This window comes from Bubalus kerabau, chromosome 19, assembly GCF_029407905.1.
Source record: "Bubalus kerabau isolate K-KA32 ecotype Philippines breed swamp buffalo chromosome 19, PCC_UOA_SB_1v2, whole genome shotgun sequence".
NCBI classification, from domain to species: domain Eukaryota; kingdom Metazoa; phylum Chordata; class Mammalia; order Artiodactyla; family Bovidae; genus Bubalus; species Bubalus kerabau.
In genome coordinates this window covers 58,256,970-58,279,640 of record NC_073642.1, presented here as the reverse complement: position 1 = coordinate 58,279,640, position 22,671 = coordinate 58,256,970, and the positions used below count along the sequence as shown (strand labels likewise).

Below are 22,671 nucleotides of genomic sequence, written 5' to 3'. Positions count from 1 at the left end.
CCTCTGTCCATGAGATTTCCTAGGCAAGAATACTGGAGTGGGTTGCCATTTTCTTCTCCAGGGGTTCTTCCCAACCCAGGGGTCAAACCCACATCTTCTACATTGAAAGCATATTCTTTACCACTGAGTCACCAGTAGATACTATTGCTCTTGTCCTCTTTTCAGTGAGGAAGCTGCTGCTGCTGCTGCTAAGTCGCTTTAGTCGTGTCTGACTCTGTGCGACCCCATAGATGGCAGCCCACCAGGCTCCCCTGTCCCTGGGATTCTCCAGGCAAGAACACTGGAGTGGGTTGCCATTTCCTTCTCCAATGCATGAAAGCGAAAAGTGAAAGTGAAGTCACTCAGTCGTGTCCGACTCCTAGCGACCCCATGGACTGCAGCCCACCAGGCCCCTCCGTCCATGGGATTTTCCAGGCAAGAGTACTGGAGTGGGTTGCCATTGCCTTGTCCATGAGGAAGCTGAGGCAGAAGTAAAGTTACTTGGCTGGGATCATGCAGCTGATACGAGTTGGAGCCAAGATTCAAACCCCAGGCACACAGGGGCCTGGTGAGCCCACTGGGGGGTGGGGGGAAGGGCTCCTACCAGGTGTGGGGAAGGTGATGCTTAGAGGAGGGAGGTGGCCTGACCCAAGGCTTGGAGGACAAGCCAGAGCTTCTCATGCCGAGAAGGGGTAGAAGGTGCTTGCAGGGCTGAGGGCCCGGTGTGTGCAGAGGATCCAGGGCCTGTGAAATCAGTGTGTTAGGCTTAGTTGCTCCTCGGCATGTGGAATCTTCCCAGACCAGGGATCGAACCTGTGTCCCCTGCATTGGCAGGTGGATTCTTAACAACAAGACCACCAGGAAAGTGCAGGAGCTGGCTTCTTTAGTGGGTAAAGATTCCACAGTACTTTTTCCTCTTCCTTGCAACTCCAGGAAGTAGACAGGAGTGATTAATCACGACCGTCAGTCTACTACTGATCAGGAACCCAAAACCCGAAAGGTTGGGTCTTGCCCAGGCTCAGGGGAGAGCTGCTGGAACTTGCGTGCAGGTCTCTGGGCTTTTGCTCCCTGGGTCATTCACGGGCCTTGCCTGGGGCTCCCCCCAGCAGCCTGGGTCTCTGTGCCTCTTTCCTTCTGCCACGGGGCCGGTAGGCCCCAGAGTGACCTGTGCTGGGGGTGGGACCACTCACTACGTCATCTGTCACCCTCCCTCATGAAAGTTCTGCCCAGGTTTCTGAAAACGGGGCTCCCCAGGGCTGGAAAAGCATGATCAAGACCCCTCATTGCTGGCTCCCCAGGAAACTCTCCCATGATCCCTCTGAGGAGCAGCATGGCTCTGTGGCAAGAGACGTAGAAATGCTGATTCCAGGAGGCCCCGGACCCCCAGCTCCTGGGCACGTGACCACAGAAAATGATTTATCACAAGCCCCAAGCCTTATCATGCGTGAGAGATGTTCAGCCCTGTCTATAGTGAAGGAAAATTGGCACAAACATAAATGTCTGACCTGAGGGGAAACGTCAGCAGTTGGGTGACCAGGAAATGCAGAATCATGGGAAAATACTGGTGGCAGGAGCGTTCAGTGGAAAACAATTAAAAAGGAAAGTCCAGTCACGGTTATAGCAAAGCAGATAAACAAAGTGCTTCTGCAGGCGAAAGTCCTCCGGAGAAGCCAGTGGCCAGACTGAGCAGGGTCAGCTGTGAGGGCTGTTGTGTTTTCAGATGGAACAGACTGGGGGCGGGGTGGGGCGGGGCGAGCCTCGTGGGGAGCAGAGCGTGAGGGCCCGGCGGCGGCCAGAGGGCCGGATGCCGGCAGGCTGGCCCGGAATGTGGGTCAGCGGCGCCCAGGCACGTCGACCACGGACTCTGCATCCGACCAGATGTGGCCGAGATGCCCGAGGAGCCGGCCTTGTGCACAGGGCGCCGTCGAGGGTCAGTCCGTTCACTCAGCAAGCCCCTGCTGAGCACCTACTGTGTGCCTGCAGTGTTCTAGGCACTGGGCCCACAGGGGTGAAAAAAGGCACTGGTCCCTGCCCTCATGGAACCAGCGTTCGAGAGAGAGGGAAACGGCCCTTGAACGTAGTGACTGCTCTCCCGACACGTGCCAGACGGGCCCTCCCTGCTGCCCAGGCCCACGCAGCCAGCTCCGGGCCCCGCGGGCTCTTTCCCTGGCCTGTCTTCAGCTCCTCTCGTCTCGGCACAGCCCTCACTCGTGGGCGTCGTTCTCTGGGGTCCCACCCTCTGCGGAAACGTCAGAGGATTCCAGCGTTTGTGTGTCCTCGGGGACCGTCCCTGCCCCCAGGCTTTGTTTCTCTCGAGTGTCATCTGGAAGACATGAACTGAGGCAGAGTCCTGTCACAGCTGTCCCCAGGCCCTGCCCTGCCCTGCCGGAGCCCCGCCAAGGCTTCCTTCACAGCCTGGTGCCAGCACCGTGCTGCACACAGCCAGGAAGCCATGGAGGGGGAGACCCGGCACTGTCATCCCCAGAAACGGGACGTGGGCCGCTAGTTACGATTTAGAACCTGCCTGCTCTCCTGTCGGCCGCCCAGCTGGCCTCGCTCAGTGTAGTAAGAGAAATCACCACTGCTGTTATGCGCCAGGCCTCCCAACAACCCTCTAGGGAGGCCTTGTTCCCATTTTACAGATGAGAAGAGCGAGGCCCAGCATTGTTCAGTCATTCGCCAAAAGTTACAGCTAGTTTACCCCAGGTTCAAAGCCAGGCTTCAGAGCTCCACCTTCAAAGTGCCATCTCCACCTCCCCCGGTTGTCCTCTTGTGACACCTGTTTGTCATTGTCTTTGCTCCTCTTGCTGGTTCTGTAGCATCTGCCCCCAGTGGCCTGGAAGCGTGGCCACCTGGCACAATGGACAAGGCAAGGATGTGACTCGGACACCTGGGTTCTCATCCTGGGCCTGCCCATGACTTGTGCGTGACCTTGAACTCTTCTCTTCCCCTTTCTGGACGTGATGGGATTTGCCATCTCCCAGGACCTCTGACTTCCCACTCTCTGATGAGGGTGGCGGACAGGGAAGAGGGGGGTGTTTCAGGTTCCCAGGGGCTGCTGCTTCAGCTCTTAACAGAACACAACCCACCACCTAACTAAAAAAAGCTTCCTTTCCAACTCCCATCCAGAAATACGATGACAGATAAATAAGTAGCCTTTTTCGGGGAACCAGAAATAGCCTCCTGGGCTCCCAGTGCTGACTGACAGGAAGAGTCTTTATGCTCTTTGGGGGAGAAGAGCTGCTGGCACTGTTGGGATTTTCCTGGGGAGTGGGGGGACAGCCGCAGGGACCCCTGCTGTCACCAACCCGCACATGGGATGCGGCCAACGTGTCCCGTGCCACCAAGATGCTGGCTCAACTGCTGCAGGGCTCGGCTCCTTCCTCAGCTCTCCCGCTCAGGTGACCTCTGAGTCCACAGGCTAGACGGATGTCACCATCCTCCTCTCCAAGGCTGAGTCAGTGTGTGTGCCCGGGGGGCACCGTGTCCTCAAGCAGGGCCTTTGCAGCGGCCGTTCTGTCTGCTGGGAGTACGCGTGCCCCACATGCCTGGCCTGCCTGCTCATCTTCCCGTGTCTGGGCTCCGCAAGGCACTTCCTGGGCACACCCCACCTCCACAGGCACCCCTTCACGATCCCCAGGTCAACCTCCAGCCCCGTTGGGCTGTCCGTTTTACTCCTGCATCTGGCTGTGGCCTCGTCCCTGCACCTGGAATGTGGGCTCCATGAAGCAGCGTGGTTCGTGTTCCTTTACTGCTGGATCTTGGGCTCCTAGGATGCGACACGTTTTTTTTGTTGTTGTCGTTGGTGACTGGTGGTTGGAAACCAAAATAGGAACAGTTGTAGTTTCTAATTATTGCGATCTCACAGGCGTCGCGGGATGGTTTTAGCTACAAGCCGCCAGAAATTGGGTCAAGCTACAGTCATCATGGTCTACGGTCCGTGAGTTGAGTTGGGACAAGCCCCGGGCGTGGAGCAGCCAGCAGCCCAGCGAGGGACACGGGTCCCTTCCAGCCTCTGCCCTGCGGGGCTCAGGACTGCCTTCCCTCAAGCCTGACCCGTCAGAGGGTGACCGAGCTTGAACCGTGGGGCTTTCAGGCAGCGGGACCTGGATGGTCTCCAGTCCTGGGCCCACCCTGGAGAGGGCGCGGGATCAGCAGCTGGTCATGCCTGCTGCTCAGGGTGTGGTCAGCCAGCTTCAAGTTAGGATAAAGGAAGAAGAATGTGACACTGTGCATGGCCCCCTTTCCTGATGCACTCAGTCCTTTGTCTTCTCTGCTGGGTCCTGCTACCACCTCTGACACCAGAGCCTGAGATTGCAGAAAGGTGCGGGGTGTCTGGTCTAATGCTTACTGTGGCCCGTTCATTAGGAATGTCTCGTCTCTGCATTTCATCTGGACCCCAAACATCTCTGGGGGAATGCTGCCCTCGTCCTCCTCTGATTCACCCGGGACTCAGTGGGGTCGGTGGTGGGGGACGGTACTCTGCAGGTTTGCTGGAGATCTGAAGGAGACGCTGTACCTAAAGCATTTCTTCAGCCCAGTTTCCTGCACAGGTCAAGTGTTTGCGCCCGATGGATCTCAGCTGCTGCCGCTGGGGTTTTTTCCTTTTTTTTTTTTTCAATTGGTATAATTCACGTACCATAAAATCCACCTTTTAAAAGTGTGGATACAGTTCAGTAGTTTTAAATATATTCAGAAAGTTGTGCAACCATCACAACTATCTAATCCCAGAACATTTTCATCGCTCCAAAAAGAAATGGACCCGCCTGCAGTCACTCCCCATCCCACCTGCCCCCCAGGCCTTGGCAGCCGCCCGTCTCCTTTCCGTCTCAATGGAGCTGCCTGTTCGGGACATTTCAGATAAATGAAGTCATATATTCTGTGGCTTTTCCAACTGGCTTCCTTCAACTCAGCATGATGTTTTCAAGGTTCATCTATGTTGTAGCATGCATGAGAACTTCATTCCTTTTTAGGCCTGAATAATATTCCATTGTGTGGCTATATCACCTCGTGTCTACCAGCTCATCAGTGGACGGACACTTGGGTTGCTGCCACTTTCTGGCTGTTACAAATAACACTGCTGTGAATATTCCTGGACAGGCTTTTGTGTGGACGTGTGTTTCCGTCCTCTTGGAAACACCTAGGTGTGGACTGCTGTGGACCTAGTTCTGTATGAAGAACCGCCAGAGCGTTTCTCAGAGCAGCTGGACCATTTCACGTCCCCACCAGCCAGTGTCAGGACAGTTGTTCCTGTCTGTCTTACTGGGTTGTTGCCAGCCTCACACGTGTGGTTTTAATCTTCATTTCTCTAACGCCTCATGATGTCAAGCATTCCTCCCTGTATTTACTGGCCATTTGTGTGTCTTTATTTTGAGAACTGTCCATTTTGGGCCCTTGGCCCACTTTTAACTTGGGTCACTGGTCTTTTTTATTGTTTGGTTGTTAATAGTTTTTCATGTATTTTGGATACTAGACTCTTGCCAGATACATGATTTGCAAATATTTCCCCCCATTCTTTGGGTTGTCTTTTCTTGATAGTGTCCTTCGAAGCACAGAAGTTTTAAATTTTGACAACGTCAAATATGTCTATTTTTACTTTGGTTGCTTGTGGTTCTGGTGTCTAAGAAACCATGTCTAATCCAGGGTCATAAAGACCTACACCTGTGTGTTCTTCCAAGCGTTTTATAGTTTTAGCTGAAATGCTTTTGCTACATCTCTTGATAGGATTGTGTGAGTTTTGTCCTTTTATTCTGTTAATAGGAGCAGGCACTTTTCTGCTAAGGAGGCCGTGGTCAGTAGCCTGAACTTGGGATCCAGCTGCCCGGGGGTGAGCCCCCCAACCGTACCCCTTATTCACTGTGTGACCCTGGACAGGGAACTTCACCTCTCTGTGCCTCATTTCCCGTATCTTTAAAATGGGGGTGACAGCACCTCTTTATGGGGCTCTCATGAAGGTAAATGATTGTTTTGCAGACTACGTGGAGCAGTGTTTGGCACGTTAACAAGTGGGGTTTCTTGACTGTTGGCTGTTAGCCGTGACATTAGGTGGAAAGCTTTGATGGCCTGGGGTGGGGAGGGCATTGAAGGCGAATCTATAATAAAAGCCTAGACAGCATACTAAAAAGCAGAGACATCACTTTGCCGACAAAGGTCCGTATTGTCAAAGCTATGGTTTTTCCAGTAGTCATGTATGGATGTGAGAGTTGGACCATAAAGGAGGCTGAGTGCCAAAGAATTGATGCTTTTGAACTGTCGTGCTGGACAAGACTCTTGACAGTCCCTTGGACAGTAAGGAGATCCAACCAGTCCATTCTAAAGGAAGTCAGCCCTGACTGTTCATTGGAAGGACTGATGCTGAAGCTCCAATACTTTGGCCACCTGATGCAACGAGCTGATTCATTGGGAAAGATCCTGATGCTGGGAAGGATTGAGGGCAAGAGGAGAAGGGGGCGAGAGAGGATGAGATGGTTAGATGGCATCCCTAACTCAATGGACATCAAAGCTCCGGGAGATGGTGATGGACAGGAAAGCCTGGCATGCTGTAGTCCATGGGGTTGCAGAGTTATACATGACTTAGTGACTAAACAACAAGTGATAAAAGATTGACCTGCTCCAAAAAATCTGGAAGCTCTTAACAGGAGGCCGTCTGTCTGCCGGGATCTCTGAGCCTTCCTGTGAGAGGGCTGGGGCCAGGATGGGTCCCCTGCCAGACCAGGTGGGTGCTGCCTCAAGCCGACCTGCTGCCACATCCTTTAGTTTGTTTGGCCTGGAGTCTCACACCCCGTTAGGGTCTGGCTGGAGGGTATACAGCAGGGAGCCTTTGCAGAGATCACCGCCTCCCTCCCTGGCCTGCTAGCCCCTCACCAGTGTTTCCACCCTGGCTCTGACTCTGGGCAGGGGATGCAGAAACGGGGATCCATTTAGATAATGGCTTAGAGCTGAGAGCCAGGACACCCCACCCGCTCCCTCCCTCGATGCTCTGATTTTCCTGGCTTCTCTCTTCCTGACCTGCCATGTGAGCCCGGCTCCTTGTCCTACCCTGGATGTGACTGTCCAGTGACCTTGCGCAAGGACTGCCTCTGTTTCAGCCTCTGTCTGTGAGGAATGTGAGTGCTCCAAGCAGAGGGCCCGCCTCGCCGTCCGCCAGGGCTCCTCCCTCCCCTGGGTCCCCAAGAAACTCTGCCCACCCCAGAATCTGCCATCACTCTGCGCCTGTTTGGACTTTGGACTTTGCTGGTGGGGGGCAAGGAGGGAAATGAAAGCACTTTTAATATACCCTGTGTAATTCTTGGCACTTGCTTTTTATGAGATATGTGAAGCTGGATCTTACCTTGGTTTTAATGTTTTAATGTACTGACCTCCTAGCCAGCCAAGTAGCTAGAAGCTGTTGGAGACAAGCTGCTTTATTGTTTGCTTTTGGTTTGGTTTTCAAGTTTGTGGGTGTGTGTGTGGGGGGGGGTCACCCCCCATCCCACTAACGCTCAGCCTTTCCCGGCCCCTGTGCCCAGAAATACAGGGTGGTCTTACCTCCTGAGGAGCCGGTGCCCTGATCGGGGACGGAGGTAGACAAAGGAGTAATAAGAAGCCAGTGGTGCAGTTTAGCAATCTGCAGAGAGATTCAGAATGCACTTTATTTCCCCACGGATGGTTTTTCCTGCCTTCACTTGGTGCCTGGCTCCAGGATTGTCCTGACAAGCAGAGCACACCCAGCTTCCAGAGCTTTGCAGAAAACTGAACATGCCAGGAACCCACTGGGTGTGTGTGCAGAGAAGGCGGGCAGCCCCCTGAGCCTGAGGACTTGGGAAAGCAGAGGCGGGGGATCTGGGTGGGGGCTGGGTGGGGCTGGAGTCTGGCAACCAGAGGAGGTTGGGAGTGTGTGCTTGTCTGTGGCCCATCCATGTGATGGCGGTGGCAGAAGCCCCTCTGTTAGGCACGAGAGGCTCCAGGAGAGGGGTCCCTGTGTGACAGCAAGCCCCTCTTTAATCCCTACCCCACCTCAGCGTCTCCTCCGCCCCCACCCCCATAGGATTATTTGCAGACTTGAGACGTGATGTATGCAAAGCCTTCAGCAGTGCGGGCCTCAGGCTAAGAGCTGAAGGGCTGGCGTCATCCTCCGATGATCATTAAGCCAGTACCGTGTATGGAGGGGCATCTTCACTGCCCCCGGAAAGTGTTCATGGTTGATGGAGTGCAAATTCGAGTCACAAAACAGCATCCCGTTGTCAAGCGCTGTGTGCGTGCTCACAAGCCCAAGTGCGGGCTGAAGAGGTGGGGCTGAGTCAGTCTGGTTTTCACTTCGCTTTGATCTTCAGGCTTTGCTGTTATCACGTGTCGGTCTCATCCTTACGGGAATGCTGTTGACAGTAGTTAATGACTGTGCCCTCGTTCCCGGGGCACGTGTGCGCGTGTGTGTCTGCACGCCCACGGGTGACTTCGGGGTGTGGGCTGCTGGATGGGGCGGGCAGTGCTGATGCGGGCTTCTCCTCTGTCCCCAGATGACAGGATCTGCTCGCCGCCCTTCATGGAGCTCACGAGCCTGTGCGGGGATGACACCATGAGACTCCTGGAGGAGAACGGCCTGGCCTTCCCATTCAGTGAGCACCTGAACTCCTGGGGGTGGAGGGAGGCCTTGGCCCGGTCCCTGGGTCCCTGGGTGGTAAGGGCCTGGCCTGATGGTGACCATCTAGCGCCCCTGAGGGCACATGCTGGCCCTGGTGGAGTCAGCCTGTCTCCTCAGCTCCCCACTAGCCCCCTCCCCACCCCAGGGGCCGCAGGAGGTTTTGAGAGTTTCTCTCCATATCTGCCAGGCTGGGCTTTGTAGGTGAGTAACCTTGCTAACTCCTGTTTTTCTCTGCCCCACCCACAGTTTGCAAAACCAGAGTGGCTCATGGCACCAACTCTCACGAGGTGAGTGGAGGAGCTGACGACTTGATAGCCCCGTCCCCCTCCAGCCCCCTGGCTTCCCTGCCCCTGCCTCCTCCGCTCCACCCCCCTCCTTTCTGCTCACAGAGTCTCTCTGGGAGCCTGACAGCCCTGCTGCTGGATCCCACCACACCTGCTGGAGGCTCAGTACCCCGACTCCACCTGCACCTTGGTCCTCTCCTGTCCCCAAGGCTGGGATGGGCGTGCCTGCCCGCTTTGAGCCCGTGCGAGCCACACCATCTGACCTTCCTCTGGCCCGTTAGTGTCGGTCACTTCCTGCTCTGGGCCGGACACAGGCCTGCCCCCCACCCCCAAAAAGATCCCGTCACTGCCCCCAAGTCTGTAGGTCCTGCTGAATCGGGGAAGGGGGTGTGAGGAGGAAGGGGCACCCGACTTGCTGTGCACGTGATCCCCCCACCCGCACGTTCATTCTTCTACTCACCCAGTGGCCGTTCACCTTGGGTGCTGAGGGAAAGATGCCTGAGATGAGAGTCCTGCCCCAGGGCGGGAGACGGGGTCCCGGAGGCAGAGAGCGCCAGCGGGTGTGGTGTGGGAGGCCGGGCGGAGGAGGCCTTCTGGGGACAAGAGGAGCCCGTGGCCAAGCAGGGGCTCGGCTGGGTCTGTCACCATCTTGGGGAATCACGTCTGGGACGTTGCCTCCAGGGGCACAGCCCAGCCTGGGGACCCGCTTGTGAGGCGCGTGGGAGGATGCCCTGGGCAGTAGAGGTTTGACCTTCCTGGAAGGCCCTGTGGGAGAGCCTGTCCTGGGCAGCCCCACCGTCAGAAATGCTCCCCCACGACCTTATGACGAAACGCGGACAAACCCGGCAGCGGCGCCCTGTAGATTTAGGGAGTGTCTTTGTCCTTGGCGTGTATCTATGGGGAAACGTCTCTAAACAGACGCGTCCGCGTGGTGTGGTGCATGCTGTGACGAAGCCGAGGGGTCCCTTTGCTTGTGGGCAGGAAAGTGGGGGCAGGAAATCCCTGCCTGCACCTGAGGTCTGCTGTCTCCTGAGGTCTGGAGCCCTCGTGGAGCCTCCCCGTCTGGGCCTGCCTGGGCTCCGTGCCTGGGACCTGCTCCTGGGCCAGACCCGGGGGTGGGGGGACAGGAAGGCTTCAGAGCAGCCAGACCGTGGCCCTGGAACCCACAGTCCCCTCGCCAGCACCGGACCCCCGACCTTCCACCTGACCCATTACACCAGCGAGCAATTCCTCTGTTGGTCAGTGCCTTGGGGATTTTCAGGACAGAAGGGCAACTGCAGTCATTAGTGTGAGTAGACCATTCAAATGCAGAGCAGGTCAGCCTGCTGGGAGGGAACTGCTTCTGCTGTTGACACAACAGCTTTAGAGTCACTCCCACCTGGGACCAGGTCTGGCTGTGTGCACTGCCTGCTATGTGACTTTGGGCAGATGACCCAGCCTCTCTGAGTTTCTGTGCTGCCCTTGTAACTGGCGATGTGAGTGATGGGTAAGGGAGTTGCCTGTACTGCTGTGCTGCCGTGGGCTCTGGGCCAGGGAATATTTGATACGTTGTAGTGGCTTCCCAGGTGGCTCAGTAGTAAAGAATCGGCCTGCCATGCAAGAGACAGTTCAATCCCTGCTTAGGGAAGATCTCCTGGAGGAGGAAACGGCAGCCCACTCCAGTATTCTTGCCTGAAAAATCCCATGGGCAGAGGAGCCTGGCAGGCTACAGTTCAAAAGAGTCACGTGACTGAAGCAACTAAAGAGGTGTGGCCAGTTGCCCTGCAGCCTGCTAGGTCATGGCAGAAGGGGCAGGGGTTCTGGGTTGAGGGGTCCTGCTTCCTCCAGGAGAGTCTTGACTCCATGGGGTCAGCTTGACTTAAGGTGTTTCACCCCTCAGTCCAGCTCTGTGGGTCTGGCTTGTAGATGTACACATGTGTGCCGTGGCCCCTTCTCCCCTTTCCCCATCCCTGGGGCTCCCCAACCCACTGTGTGCTATTTCTGGGGTGGGGGGGGTTCCTCTGCTGGGTGGGCATCAAGAACAGAGCTCCAAGATTGGGGTCTAGAGTGTTGCAGCTTCCCAGGGGGGCTTCTGTGCTCCGGGCCACCTGCCTCCTGGGAGGCTGGTAGCATCAGAGGACTGCCCCCTCTGGTGGGGTGCCCTCCATGGCATGATGTCCGTGCCCACCTCGGGGCAGGATGTGAGGATGACACCAGGTGACTCAGGTAAAGTGGATCATAGCAGGGCCAGGCATGTCATGAGTTCTCGAGAGGCAGCCGTTGTCATTGTACAGGCCTGAACCCAAGGCCTCCCAACCCCTGATCCCTTGTCCTCCGCTTCTTGCCCCCACCCCCTCAGTGGCCTACCTCCCACCCACCGCCAAAGTCTTTGTAGAGGAACAGGTCCTAAGGGGTGAGTAGTACACAGCCCGGGGGGCCCGTTCCATGGATACAGTGTGAGTAGTGGGATTGTGCAGTGTACAGCCAGCTCAACCTTACATGGCAGGCCTGATGATGCAGGATTTCCAAACCCCCCACAGCAGGAGTGGATGGATGCCCAGGTGTTCTGCTCGAGGCCCACCCCACTCACTCTGGCTTGAGACTCTTCCTGGGGAGGCCTCGTGCCACCGGGCTGGGATGGCCCTTGGTGGCGATGCTCTGGACAGTGATAAGGCTGAGGATGCGGTAGACTCTGACCAAGCCCTTGGCCCCCTGTCTCCCCAGATGGCCATCGTGTTCAACCAGGAGGGCCTGAGCGCCATCCAGCCGCCCTGCGTGGTCCAGAATTTCATCAACCACAATGCTGTCCTGTACAAGGTGTTTGTGGTTGGCGAGTCCTACACCGTGGTCCAGCGGCCCTCGCTGAAGAACTTCTCCGCGGGCACGTCAGGTAAGCGGGCCTTACACTGTCCGGGCTGCCTGTGCTCAGGGGCGCGGCTGGGACACGGCACCGGCTGCCTGTCCTTTGGCACTGACCCTGGTCACCCCGGGTTATTTCTGGAGGGAGGAGAAGTGATCTGAAGGTTGGCAGAGTTGTGTCCAGTAGGTGAAGAGGTCTTGGAGCATGAGTGGGAAACCCCTGTCCCAAGCAGGTCCGTCAAAGGGGCTCCATGCGCCTCAGCTACCATAAGCTCGGGGAAGAACTTGAAAGCTTTCTGCACCCAGGCCACTTCCCGGGGCCCCTTGTGATAAGGAGGCTCACCAAGAACATGCTGGACTGGGCTCTTCAGGGCAGCCAGGAAGGGAGGGGCCCCTGGTGTTTTGAGGGCCAGAGCACTGGCTGCTTTACCGTGTCTCCTTTCTCCAACTGGGAAACACTGAGTCACCTGCTGCCTCTGCAGCCCCTGAGGTGGGCACGAGCTCTGTTAGGAGTTATGCTGGGGCACAGGACTTGCCAGCTGTGGGGCCCCGGGCGGGTCAGGAGTGGACATGGGTGAGGACCATATTGGTGAGCATATTGTGGACCAGTGAAGGATGGCTCCAAGTGTCCCTGAGCGGTCACACAGTGGTGGCGTTTGCGGGGAGCTGCCCCATCTGAGGGTGTCCTCTCGGGAGGCCGAGGGGCTCCAGGCCCTCAGCTTTTCTTCAGCTGCTCACCAGCTCCAGGTGACCCTTGGCTATCACGAAAACTGACACTTAAGGATTTGGTGGTATTGGGGCCGCTCAAGAGACTGCTCCAGTGATTCTGGAGGCTTCCTCGAGGCCAGTTCCAGGAACCTTTGGAACAGGGGCAGCGTCTCTGGAGTAAGCATGGTGATCCCCTGGACGGAGGACGTGGGTCACCCCGGCCTGATTTGCTCCCACTCGCTGTGTGCTTCTCTCTGCGCGGGAAACCCGCTGTCAGCAGACGCGGTGCCGGGCTGCTGAGCAGACAGATGTGTCCGTCTAAAATCCCTCTGCCCGGGACTGCCTCTCACCTCCCTCTCCTCGTGGCTGCAAGCCACTCCTCTTGGACCAAGTCCAGCTGTTCCCGTCCTCTCTCAGCCATTCTTCCCATTAACACAACCCAGAGAGCAGACACTTTGGAAGCGTGTGTCTCTCTCCCCTGACCTTCTGAGTGCAGGCGGCTCTCCCTGCCAGGCGGGGCTTTTAGGGCGTCCACCCACTGGGGTGATGGAATGACTGGGGGTGGGGGACCAATGTCGGGAAGGGTCTTTCTGTATGTGACTGTATATTAGCAAGAAACATTCTTAGCAGTTGTGGGCAGGATAAGGCCAATATTTTTTAATCCTCTTTATATTGTTTCCTGTTTTGTAAGAATGTGTTTAAATCTACAGCAAATATATTAAGGGAAGAATAAGTTTACCTTATGCAATTGTTTTCCTTTTTTCTTATTTTACCCTAAATCACTCCATCTCGTAAAGAAACATACCACCTGGTTTCCTTCCTTTCCACACAACAATTGTCCCCCACTTTCCCCTGGTTGCTAAGGGCTGGCTAGTTTCCGTCTGGGAACCGCCAGTGGCAGGTGTGGGCTCTGAGTCCCATCTCAGGACGAGGGCTCCACATCTGTATCTTCTCGTGGCCATTCTGGGTTGCCAGTTTACCATAATATGCAGGCTGCGTGCTCAGTCGTGTGCGACTCTTTGCGACCCTATGGACTGTAGCCAGGCTTCTCCGTCCATGAGATTTCCCAGGCAAGAATACTGCAGTGGGTTGCCATTTCCCTCTCCAGGGAATCTTCCCGACCCAGGGATCAAACCTGCGTCTCCTGTGACTTCTGCATTGCAGGCTGGTTCTTTACCTCTGAGCCCCCGGGAAAACCCAAATGCGTTGACTGGGACCAGATCAGTGGAGAAACACAGGGCTAACGGAGGAGTGTTTATTATGCTCAGGGAAGTTGAGTGACTTTCCGTGTGTCCATCCCTCCATCCCCAAAGCTGATTCCGTGGCCACCATCTTCAGGGCATCAGGCCATCCAGCTGGCCTGGGGTTTGTCTTTTTCACACGTGTGTTCTCTTAACAGATGAAAAGCACAGCGTGAGAGTGGCCCTTTAAGCTGGACCAGTTGAGCAGGGGGCTTCAAGCCTCTGGCTGTTTCCAGCCCCCTCCCATCTCTCTGGTCCCTGCTGTCCTGCATGGCAGGCCCTCCAGGCTCCCCGTCCACACAGGGAGGTGGGGGCTCCTTGAGTGGGATTCTTTTGACCTGCGGTGATTATGAGGACACCACCTCTCCCTCCACAGCTGCTGTGTTCTTTCGGTTTTCAGGTGTCCTTTTGATTTGCATCTGTCAGCACCTCTGAAGTCAGGTGTGTCTTAACAGCCAGTCTTGCAGCTGCCTTGGCTGGAACCGATGTCACGTTTTTACGGAGAGGGCTGAGGCTGGCCTGTGCCAACCCCTGGCCATGTTTCTCTGTGCCGCCCCCCCCGCCTCTGTCCCCCTTCCCCCAACACAGTGGGAGAAATTTTTCCTTTTCTTTTCCCCTGCAGACACAGCGCCTTTGTTGTCTCTGCATCCTGGGCCTTTTTTCCTTAGGGGTATGTACATAAAGGAATTATACCAATGACCTCGTAGGGCAGGGGTCAGCAGGCTTTTTTGCTGGAAAAGTCCAGAAGAAGTATTTCTAGCTCTGTCATCACTAACGTTGCCTAAGAGCCCCTGTAGACAACATGTAAGTGAATGGGCAGAGCTGCGTTCCAATAAACCTCTATTTACAGTCGCAGATGGCTGGGCCAGATCTGGCGATCTCATCATCAAGAGCCCTGCAGGTGTAACAGAGGCTGTATTTCCGTGAACCTTCCACGTGCCCAGCCCTGTGCCGGAGCTAGGATCCAGCAGGGGACTGGATAGTCAGCCAGGTGTCCTGCCCAGATGCTAGTGGGAGAAACTCCACGGGGAAGAAGTCGTGAAAGGATGAACTGTGCACAGATGAGGGGCCCCGGAGGAAGTGGGGGGTCCTGGGACGCCGCTGGATGAGGGGGCCACTTGAGCAGGGCAGCCAGGGCCGGAGGTCTGGGAGGAGACGTGGACCATGTCTGTAGCACCATGACATGCTGCCCGCCCCCTCCCCCAAGGAGACATGTGAAGATAAAGCAAATGAAGCTAAGAAGCTGTGGCCGCAGCTCACAGATGCACTACGGAGTCGCGGGGATATGTGGGGGCTAAACGTGTGCCCTACTCTTCCTCTTTTGAACCTGTTTTCCTCATCTGTAAATTGGGCACAAAAACCCATATTCCTCTTATTGTCTCCCCTCTCCTGTGGGCATTTGTGGTGGTTCTTCACTGGACTCCATGTGAAGCAGGACTAGCCTGGGAACAGAGAAGGGACGAGCTCCCCCCGTCCAGGGTGCTCCTGTGATCAAGGTGCAAGGGCCCGGCCAGGTTTATCAGCAGGGGATCTTGAAGCTGCCCAAGAAGCTGGTGCCAGGGGATGCTCCAATCCTGCCTGACCTATCAAGGCTTCCACAATCTTCCTGGATCACCAAATGGCTGGAAGCTGCTCCCTCTCCACCTGGGCCTGCTCAAGCTGCACGTGGGGAAGGTTCTGAGCCAAGGGCAGCTCCCATCGCCCTGCTGAACACAGTCCTCTGGCTGGAGCCCCCAGATCAGAGTTAGCCAGGAGGAGAAACAAGTCCCCTTTGAAATGGTCCACACTTTGGATCTTGCCCCAAGAAGCTGCCGGGTGACGTGGTCTGTCCAGTTCAATGGGCGCTGGGTACACCCCTCTGAGCACCCAGTTCTTTCCCTTCCTTGCATAGCTAAGCATCCACGTTGTTCTCTGTGGCTTCCAGGCCTCCCTGAACTGGCTGTGTCCAGTTGCTCTGGGGGGCCTTTCTCTCCCCAGGCCTACTCTGCCACTCTGGCCATTGCCCTTGGGTCCCACTGGGTGGGTGGGAGGCGCCCTGAGCTCAGCGGGGCTAGGCTGGGCTACAGGCTGAGAAGGTGGGCAGTGCCTGCAGAGTCTGGAAGGCCCACCCCAACTGCTCAAGCCCTGCTCTGACCTCTGGCCCATGGGGCTTGCTACCCCCAAAGTCTCAGTCTTCTTGCTTGTCGGCGCTCAAGAGTAGAGGTCAGTGGGCTGCTTGGCGCAAGTCCTGCAGGGTGTTTATTTTCCCCAGGCTCCTCCCCAGGACCGTCTCTCGTGCCCCCCGTCTGGACTGGCTCTGGTCGGAGCGGTAGGAGGACTGTCGGGCACACCGGGGCGGCAAGGGGCCTGCGTGCCCCGCTAGCGGGAAAGATGCCAGGTACATCTCAGCGCCTGCCTGCTTGGCCTCCGCCCGAATCACTTCCTCATGCATGATTGTTGCGGCGCTGTAACCCTGGAGCTGGCGGGGGGGTGTTGGCAGCCAGAGCAGGTGCCCCTGCAGTTCAGCCCCCCGGCACACAGCGGCGCCCAGTGGGGCCGTTCCTGTCCTGGGTCTCAGGGCTGAGCAATGTGTCCTGGGGGAATGGGACCCACAACGCCTCACCCAGAAGGACCAAACCAGAGGCTGCCGGGGCCACGTGGGGACTTGTGGCCTGTGTCCTTCTTGGGGTGAGGTGGGGTGGGGTCCTAGTGTGATGATGGTCTTTACCAGAGCTCTCAACCCTGAGGCTCCTGGTTTTGTGATCCGTGCATTTGCACACTTCCAAGTGCTGGAGAGCATGTTTCTGATCAACTGACGTGCCTTTACTCTGCAGGGCATGAATGAACAAACCTACTGCTCATCACTCTAATAATCTTGGGATTGAGATTATTAATCTGCCTCTCCATGGGACTGAGGGGGCCCCAGGGGCAGTGGGACCTGGGAGAGATGGTGCAGGAACATGTGGAGGGTACTTCAGGCGGCTGTGCCCGTTTCCAAAGCCAGGCAGAAATTATTCTCTATGCTTTCTTGGATGGATCCTACAAAAGCCCAAGTTCTGATTTCCTATTTTTTCCCCCAAATAACTGGGAAACAGCAGAACCTTTTGTGTTTTAAACATTCATGTGCCCCGTGGCAGCCTAAATGTGCCTGAAAAGGCATTCCATGGGCAGAACCAGGAGGGGTTGGGGATGCTGGATTAAGTGGCATCAGTCGACCTCTTTATTCTGGGCCTTTGATGTTCCCATATGCAGCATTTCCCCTTTCTCACTCAGCCCCCCTTTCTGGTGTCACGTCCATAAGATACGCTGGACACACTCTGGGGAGGGGGTCTAGGTATCAGGGAAAACCAGGTATGATACTGTAAAATGAGAGTGGAGGGGAGGTGGGCTCATCAAGCCATTCATTTTTATATGGGAAGAAAAATGGAAACAGGATCCCTGACTCGGCGTGTGTCGCTCCATGGTGTCCTGTCTCTTCGGGGTGGGAGGGGGCCCAGGTGGCTGCTGCTGGACCCTGAGCCCAAAGGCATCACGGCCTGTGGCCGGGGTGGTGCTGCCCCCTGGTGTCAGGTGGCGGAGTCGCTGTCTCTGCCTCGAGCTTCTAACCCTGGCTCCTTCCCGTCTTTGCTTTTCAGACCGCGAGTCCATCTTCTTCAACAGCCACAACGTGTCGAAGCCAGAGTCCTCGTCGGTCCTGACCGCGGTATGTCCCTCCCGCCTAGCCTGGAGGTGGGGTGACGTTGGCTCTCCAGCGGGGCAGGGTGGCAGGACCTTCCCCGGCAGGCGGGGGACCCCGGGGGGTTCCAGAGACCCCCTCTTCCTTGCTTGCTTTGCGCCTCCATGGCAACAGCCATCACAGCCATGCCCGCTCACCACTCAGTTACTCAGGTGGACAGTTGTCTAACTTCTCCCACGTGAGGAAATCCCCCAATTGTGAGGAATTTGAAGACCTGCTTTCTAAGCTGCCTTTTCCTGATAAAAAAAAAAAAAGGAGGCAAGAGACAGCAGCACCTCAGTTTTCCTTTGTTCTTTCCTTGTCCGTGTGAGTCCAGTAAGCGCTTGTTGAGCTCCTGCTGTGTACTTCTGCAGCTGCCAGGGTGGCTCACTGTGGGGAGTGGGCTCGGGGCTGCTGTTCAGTCAGTGGCGCTGGGCATCAGGCTCCATCCTCTGGCCCGAAACAGCCTTGCAGGGGTGGACAGACGTCCCTGCTTTCCCGAGGGGAGAGCTACGCTCAACCAGGTTAAATAACTTGTCTAAACCCATAGGGCTCCTCATGCAGGGACAGAGATGAGAGCTGACCCCAGATCAGTCTGATTTCAAAGCTGGGTCTTGCAGGAATTCAGGGTTTCTTACCTCCCTGGCACTTGTCGAGCCATTAGAAATCAACACTGCGCCATGCCCTGCTGTTCCTCCATGTCCCCAGAGCCGGTGGCCTCTGCCGCCACTGCCTCTGAACCGAGCCCTCTGCCTGGTCTCCAGCTCCCATACGCCACAGCCCTCCTGGCCGTTCTGGGAGGGTTCGCCCATGTCCCCTCCGCAGTGGACCCCTGCCTCTGGGCCTCATTCCCCTCCATTCCAGGCTAGGGCCTGTGCTGCCCACGACCCACTGTCCCCAACCCGGGCCGCCGGTCCCATTTCTCATTTGTTCCTGGTTCCTTTGAGGAGCCGGCTGTGTGCCGAGGGTTCACCGGAGCACAGGCACGGCAGGGACCTGAAGTGAGCACCAGCCTCCCTCGGGATGTTGATAGATGTAACCCGGGAACAAGTTTTGTGCTCAGGGACACTTGGAGAACAACCAGATTCTAAAGAGAACCCCTCGGCGCCTGGTATGCACATTGTAAGATTGAGATAGGTGTTCTGTGCGAGAGAATGTTCTGGTCTCATGAAAGCTCAGAAACCTCAGGGCGTCCTCCCTGCGAGGCTCCCAGACCTTATTCGGCCAGTGACTCTCAGAGGGGCTCAGCATTCCATAGCCTTACGGAGAAGCTGTCCCTGCTGCCCCCCCGGCACAGTGCGGCCCTCGTCACCACTGGGCTGTTAACAGAGGCCAGAGGGTCACCATGAGGGCTGGAAGCAAAGTCGCCTTCCCAGTTTATCACCCGCCTGTGACTCAGCCTGTGTCTCCATCTGCTACGTGGGAAAGGTCGGCCTGGAGACATCGCAAGGCCTTCTCTCCACCTCCCAGGCCTGCCGTCATCGCTCCCTTCCCCTCAGCTCATGACTGCTGTGCGGGGTCCTCCAGGGCTGGTAACACATAAATGAGGAAAGGAAAACGCAGTCGGCCGTCCCCTTTCCATTCGGGATGGCGGGCCCTCCTACACAGACACGTGCATTCCTAGGTACGGGTATCCAGACGAGCCTTTAGCATCCTCCTGCCCGCTGGGGTCCCTCCAGTCCCCTTCGTGGCCTCGTGCACGTGCAGGGAGCCCTGCCTCCCTCCCTGGCCGGACGCCCCCGAGGGTGGCCCCCACACCAGTACCGGGCACCAGTTGAGTGTGACACTGAATGAAACGGCCTGGAGTCAGAAGCTCCACAACCTTCCAGCCGTGTGGCGAGTCGAGTCGTCTCTGAGCCTCAGTTTCCCCACCCTGCCCCTAGAATGGTCCTGGGACTCGGGGAGTCCCTGGATGAAAGCGCCCCACACTGTGTCAGGCGCTCAGTAGGTGATCAGTCAGTGTGGGTGATGGGGCCCCAGGGGTTCACCTCAGCACCTCCGTCGCCTCCTTGTTGCAGACAGGCAGAGGGCTGCAGCAGGATGTCTGAGGTCCCTTCGCTGAGCTGAGAACGCGCTTTTATAAACAGCGGGTCACGAGGCTTTTGTGACGGAGCAGTGGCCATGGGTCCCCTTGCCGCCTGGCCTGTGCCGCGGGCCTGACTCGGGAGCTTTGTGGATCCTCACCACAGTCCCTCGGTGGCAGTGTTTTCAGTATTGCATTTACCGAGGCGAGAAAGCAGGACCCGGCAGGGCCCATTACAGCTCAGGGCACGCGGCAGAGACTGGGCAGTTCCAGGCATCCCTGGGACCAGTGGCCGAGCTGCTGAGCCCGCACCACTGAGCATGAGTGGGAGGCGGGCATGGGGCGGCCTCAACAGGTGCCAAGCGGGCAAGTGCCCGTCACAGCCAGGCTGATGCTGCCCCCTTGAACGTGGCTCCCCAGGGTGGGATGCTGAGGCAGCAGGGCCATGGGCAGGGGAACCTGCAGAACCGGGGCAAACGCTCTCATGGTAGAGCATCACAGTGCCCAGGGGTGGGCTCCCTGCTCTGTGTGTGTCTGGAAGCTCCCCATCGGCCACTCTGCTTCCTGTGCCAGGGGTAAGGGCCACATGTCCTGTGGGTGCTGCCCAGGCTCTGTCCCAGCCTGACTGACACAGCCTCACTTCTTTTTTTTTAAATCCAGGTGAAAGTCATATAACATACAATTGTTTGTGGGTTTTTTTTTAATATTTATTTACTTGGCCGCATCAGATCTTCATTGCAGCACGTGGGATCTAGTTCCTGACAAGGGATCAAACCTGGGCCCCCTGAAATTGGGAGATGGAGTCTTAACCACTGGACCTCCAGGAAAGTTCTCTCTGATTAGTTATTTTAGCATGGACAATTCAGTGGTATTAAGTACATTCACAGTATTGTACAACCACCACCTCTGTCTAGTTCCAGAGACCATTTTCATTTCAGGCATTTTCATCACCTGAAAATGTGATGCCCGTACCCACTGAGCATCCCTCCTCATCCCCACCTCCTCCTGGCCCCTGACAACCACTAATCTGCTTTTCATCTCCATGGATTTACCTCTTCTGGACTTTTCATTTTAAGGGGATCATACAGTAGGTGACCTATTGCATCTGGCTTTTTTCACCTAGCCTAATATTTTCAAGGTTCCTCCACATTGTAGCAAAGGCTGGCAGAACAGTCTGGGAAACCCGTTCTGTTTATCCAGTCATCTGTTGATGGACATTCGGGTTGTTTCTGCCTTTTGCCTGTTGTGAATAACGCAGCTGTGAACATTGGCATACAAGTTACACATCTGGGGTGGAACTGCTGGGCCACGCGATAATTCTCCATTTAACTTTTTGACCCAGCTTCTTTTTTTTTATTTCTGGTGGATCAGCCCCTGTGCTTCCCCTCTGACCCCATCCCAGCAGCCTTAGGACTCTGGTATCTACTGAGTACCATGTATGAGCCCTATTCTGGCTGACTTAGGGGTGACATGCTGCCATCTGTGGCTTAAATGCAGGTGAGGCAGCTCCTGCAGCCAGACCTGTGCTGTCCCTACCGCTTAAACGACCTTGTGACTCCTCCCAGCTGTCTGGGGTGGAGGCTTCAACGGCTCTGATTGGCAGATGAGCAGACTGAGGTGCAGAGAGGCCAAGTACTTCTCTCTAAGACCACAGAGCTAGGAAGTCACAGTCCGGATTCAAATCCAGAGCCATCTGCCCCAGTCCTTCCCAGGGTGATGTGCTGCTCCCTTCCAGGGGCCAAGCTTGAGCCCATGAAGACTTGCCTGTCCCAGGCCAGCTGTGATTAGAGCAGAATGTGAGCGGTGTCACGGTGGGGTCCTGGGGCCAGCCCCCCAGCCCTGTGTCGCCAAAAGCTGAGCTCAGCCCCAGGAGCTGGGCAGGAGTGGCCAAGTAGACTCTGGGGAAGCTTGCTGAGCATGGGGAGTTAGAGTGGAAACACCAAGGTTAGCAACTTGTCTGGAAGGGGAGAACGATGAGTCCCACCCAGGAGCCCTGTGTCCAAACCTCCCCCCATCCAGTACCAGCCAGTAAATGAAGGCTGGTCCGTGGAACCCACTGCCTCACAGCCTTGAGGCTCTGCCAGTGATGGGCTAGTGCACCGATGCTAACAAAAACTCCCCCCACTGCCCACGTCCTCCCCGACTTTTCCAGCCGCTCCCAGCTCTCTTCATGGATGGTTGCCTCGCACCTTTGCTTCCACTGTGCTCTCGTCTGGGTCCCTTGGCCCAGCCACTGCAGTCTTCCCCTCTTCAAGGTGCAGCTCTTAGGTGTCCTGAACCACAGAGTCTTCCTGGGGTCACAGCAGACTCTCCCTCTCCTTCCTTCCTGCTGAGAACCTTGTCTTTTACAGGCTCAGTGAGTGTGTGCTAAGTCACTTCAGTTGTGTCTGACTCTTTGCAACCCCATGGACCATAGCCCGCCAGGCTCCTCTGTCCGTGGGGATTCTCCAGGCAAGAATACTGGAGTTGGTTGCCATGCCCTCTTCCAGGGGATCTTCCTGACCCAGGGATCGAACACGTGTCTCTCATGTCTCCTACACTGGCAGGCGGGTTCTTTACCACTACTGCCACCTGGGAAGACCACGGCTTTTACAGGCTAAATACCTGGGTCCAAATGCAACCCTAAGCTGTGTGGCCGTGAATCAGCCCTGACCCTGAGCGTCAGCTCCTCTCTGTGTAAAATGCTGGTAATGATGCTCGCCTACCCGGTGGGCATGAGGATTAGGGGTCACAGATGCCATACCCACCCCAGTGCCTGCCCAGCCCATGGCAGGACTTGGAAATGGCCATCCTTGGGCTGATTCTAGTGGGTCTGTCCTGCCTCTTGCCTGGAAATAAGACTCAGCCTCGTGGCACCGCAGTGGGGGTCTCTATGGGGTAGTGTCGCGTCTCCCTGCCCGAGGTCTGACTCCCGTGTGTGTGTGTGTGTGTGTGTGGTGCATATGTATTGGCAGCTGGACAAGATCGAGGGCGTGTTCGAGCGGCCGAGCGATGAGGTCATCCGGGAGCTGTCGCGGGCCCTGCGGCAGGCACTGGGCGTGTCTCTGTTCGGGATCGACATCATCATCAACAACCAGACGGGGCAGCATGCCGTCATCGACATCAACGCCTTCCCCGGTGAGCGGCGGGGCCGGGGGCTGCCTTCACTCGCCTGGAGACTGGTGGCCGTGGGTGGGTAGCGGGGCAGGAGAGCCGGCCTGACCGACCCCATCCCTCACTGCCTGGGGCCTGGGGTCAGAGCAGTGCCCGCTAAGCCTTCGCCCACCTGCCAGTGGATTTACAGC

The 22,671-nt window shown here is 56.6% G+C and overlaps 1 protein-coding gene across 4 annotated transcripts in view; it reads left to right on the top strand.

Annotated features, from left to right (window-relative positions):
- The window catches only part of ITPK1 (inositol-tetrakisphosphate 1-kinase), a 157,491-nt gene that overhangs the window by 127,933 nt on the left and 6,887 nt on the right, over positions 1-22,671 (top strand). For all 4 annotated transcript variants that reach the window (XM_055556849.1, XM_055556848.1, XM_055556846.1 and 1 more), the window contains exons 6-10: positions 8,475-8,573; positions 8,846-8,886; positions 11,587-11,752; positions 17,285-17,352; positions 22,342-22,504. In XM_055556849.1, the coding sequence (XP_055412824.1) occupies positions 8,475-8,573; positions 8,846-8,886; positions 11,587-11,752; positions 17,285-17,352; positions 22,342-22,504 (537 nt within the window). The remainder of the gene's footprint in view (positions 1-8,474; positions 8,574-8,845; positions 8,887-11,586; positions 11,753-17,284; positions 17,353-22,341; positions 22,505-22,671) is intronic.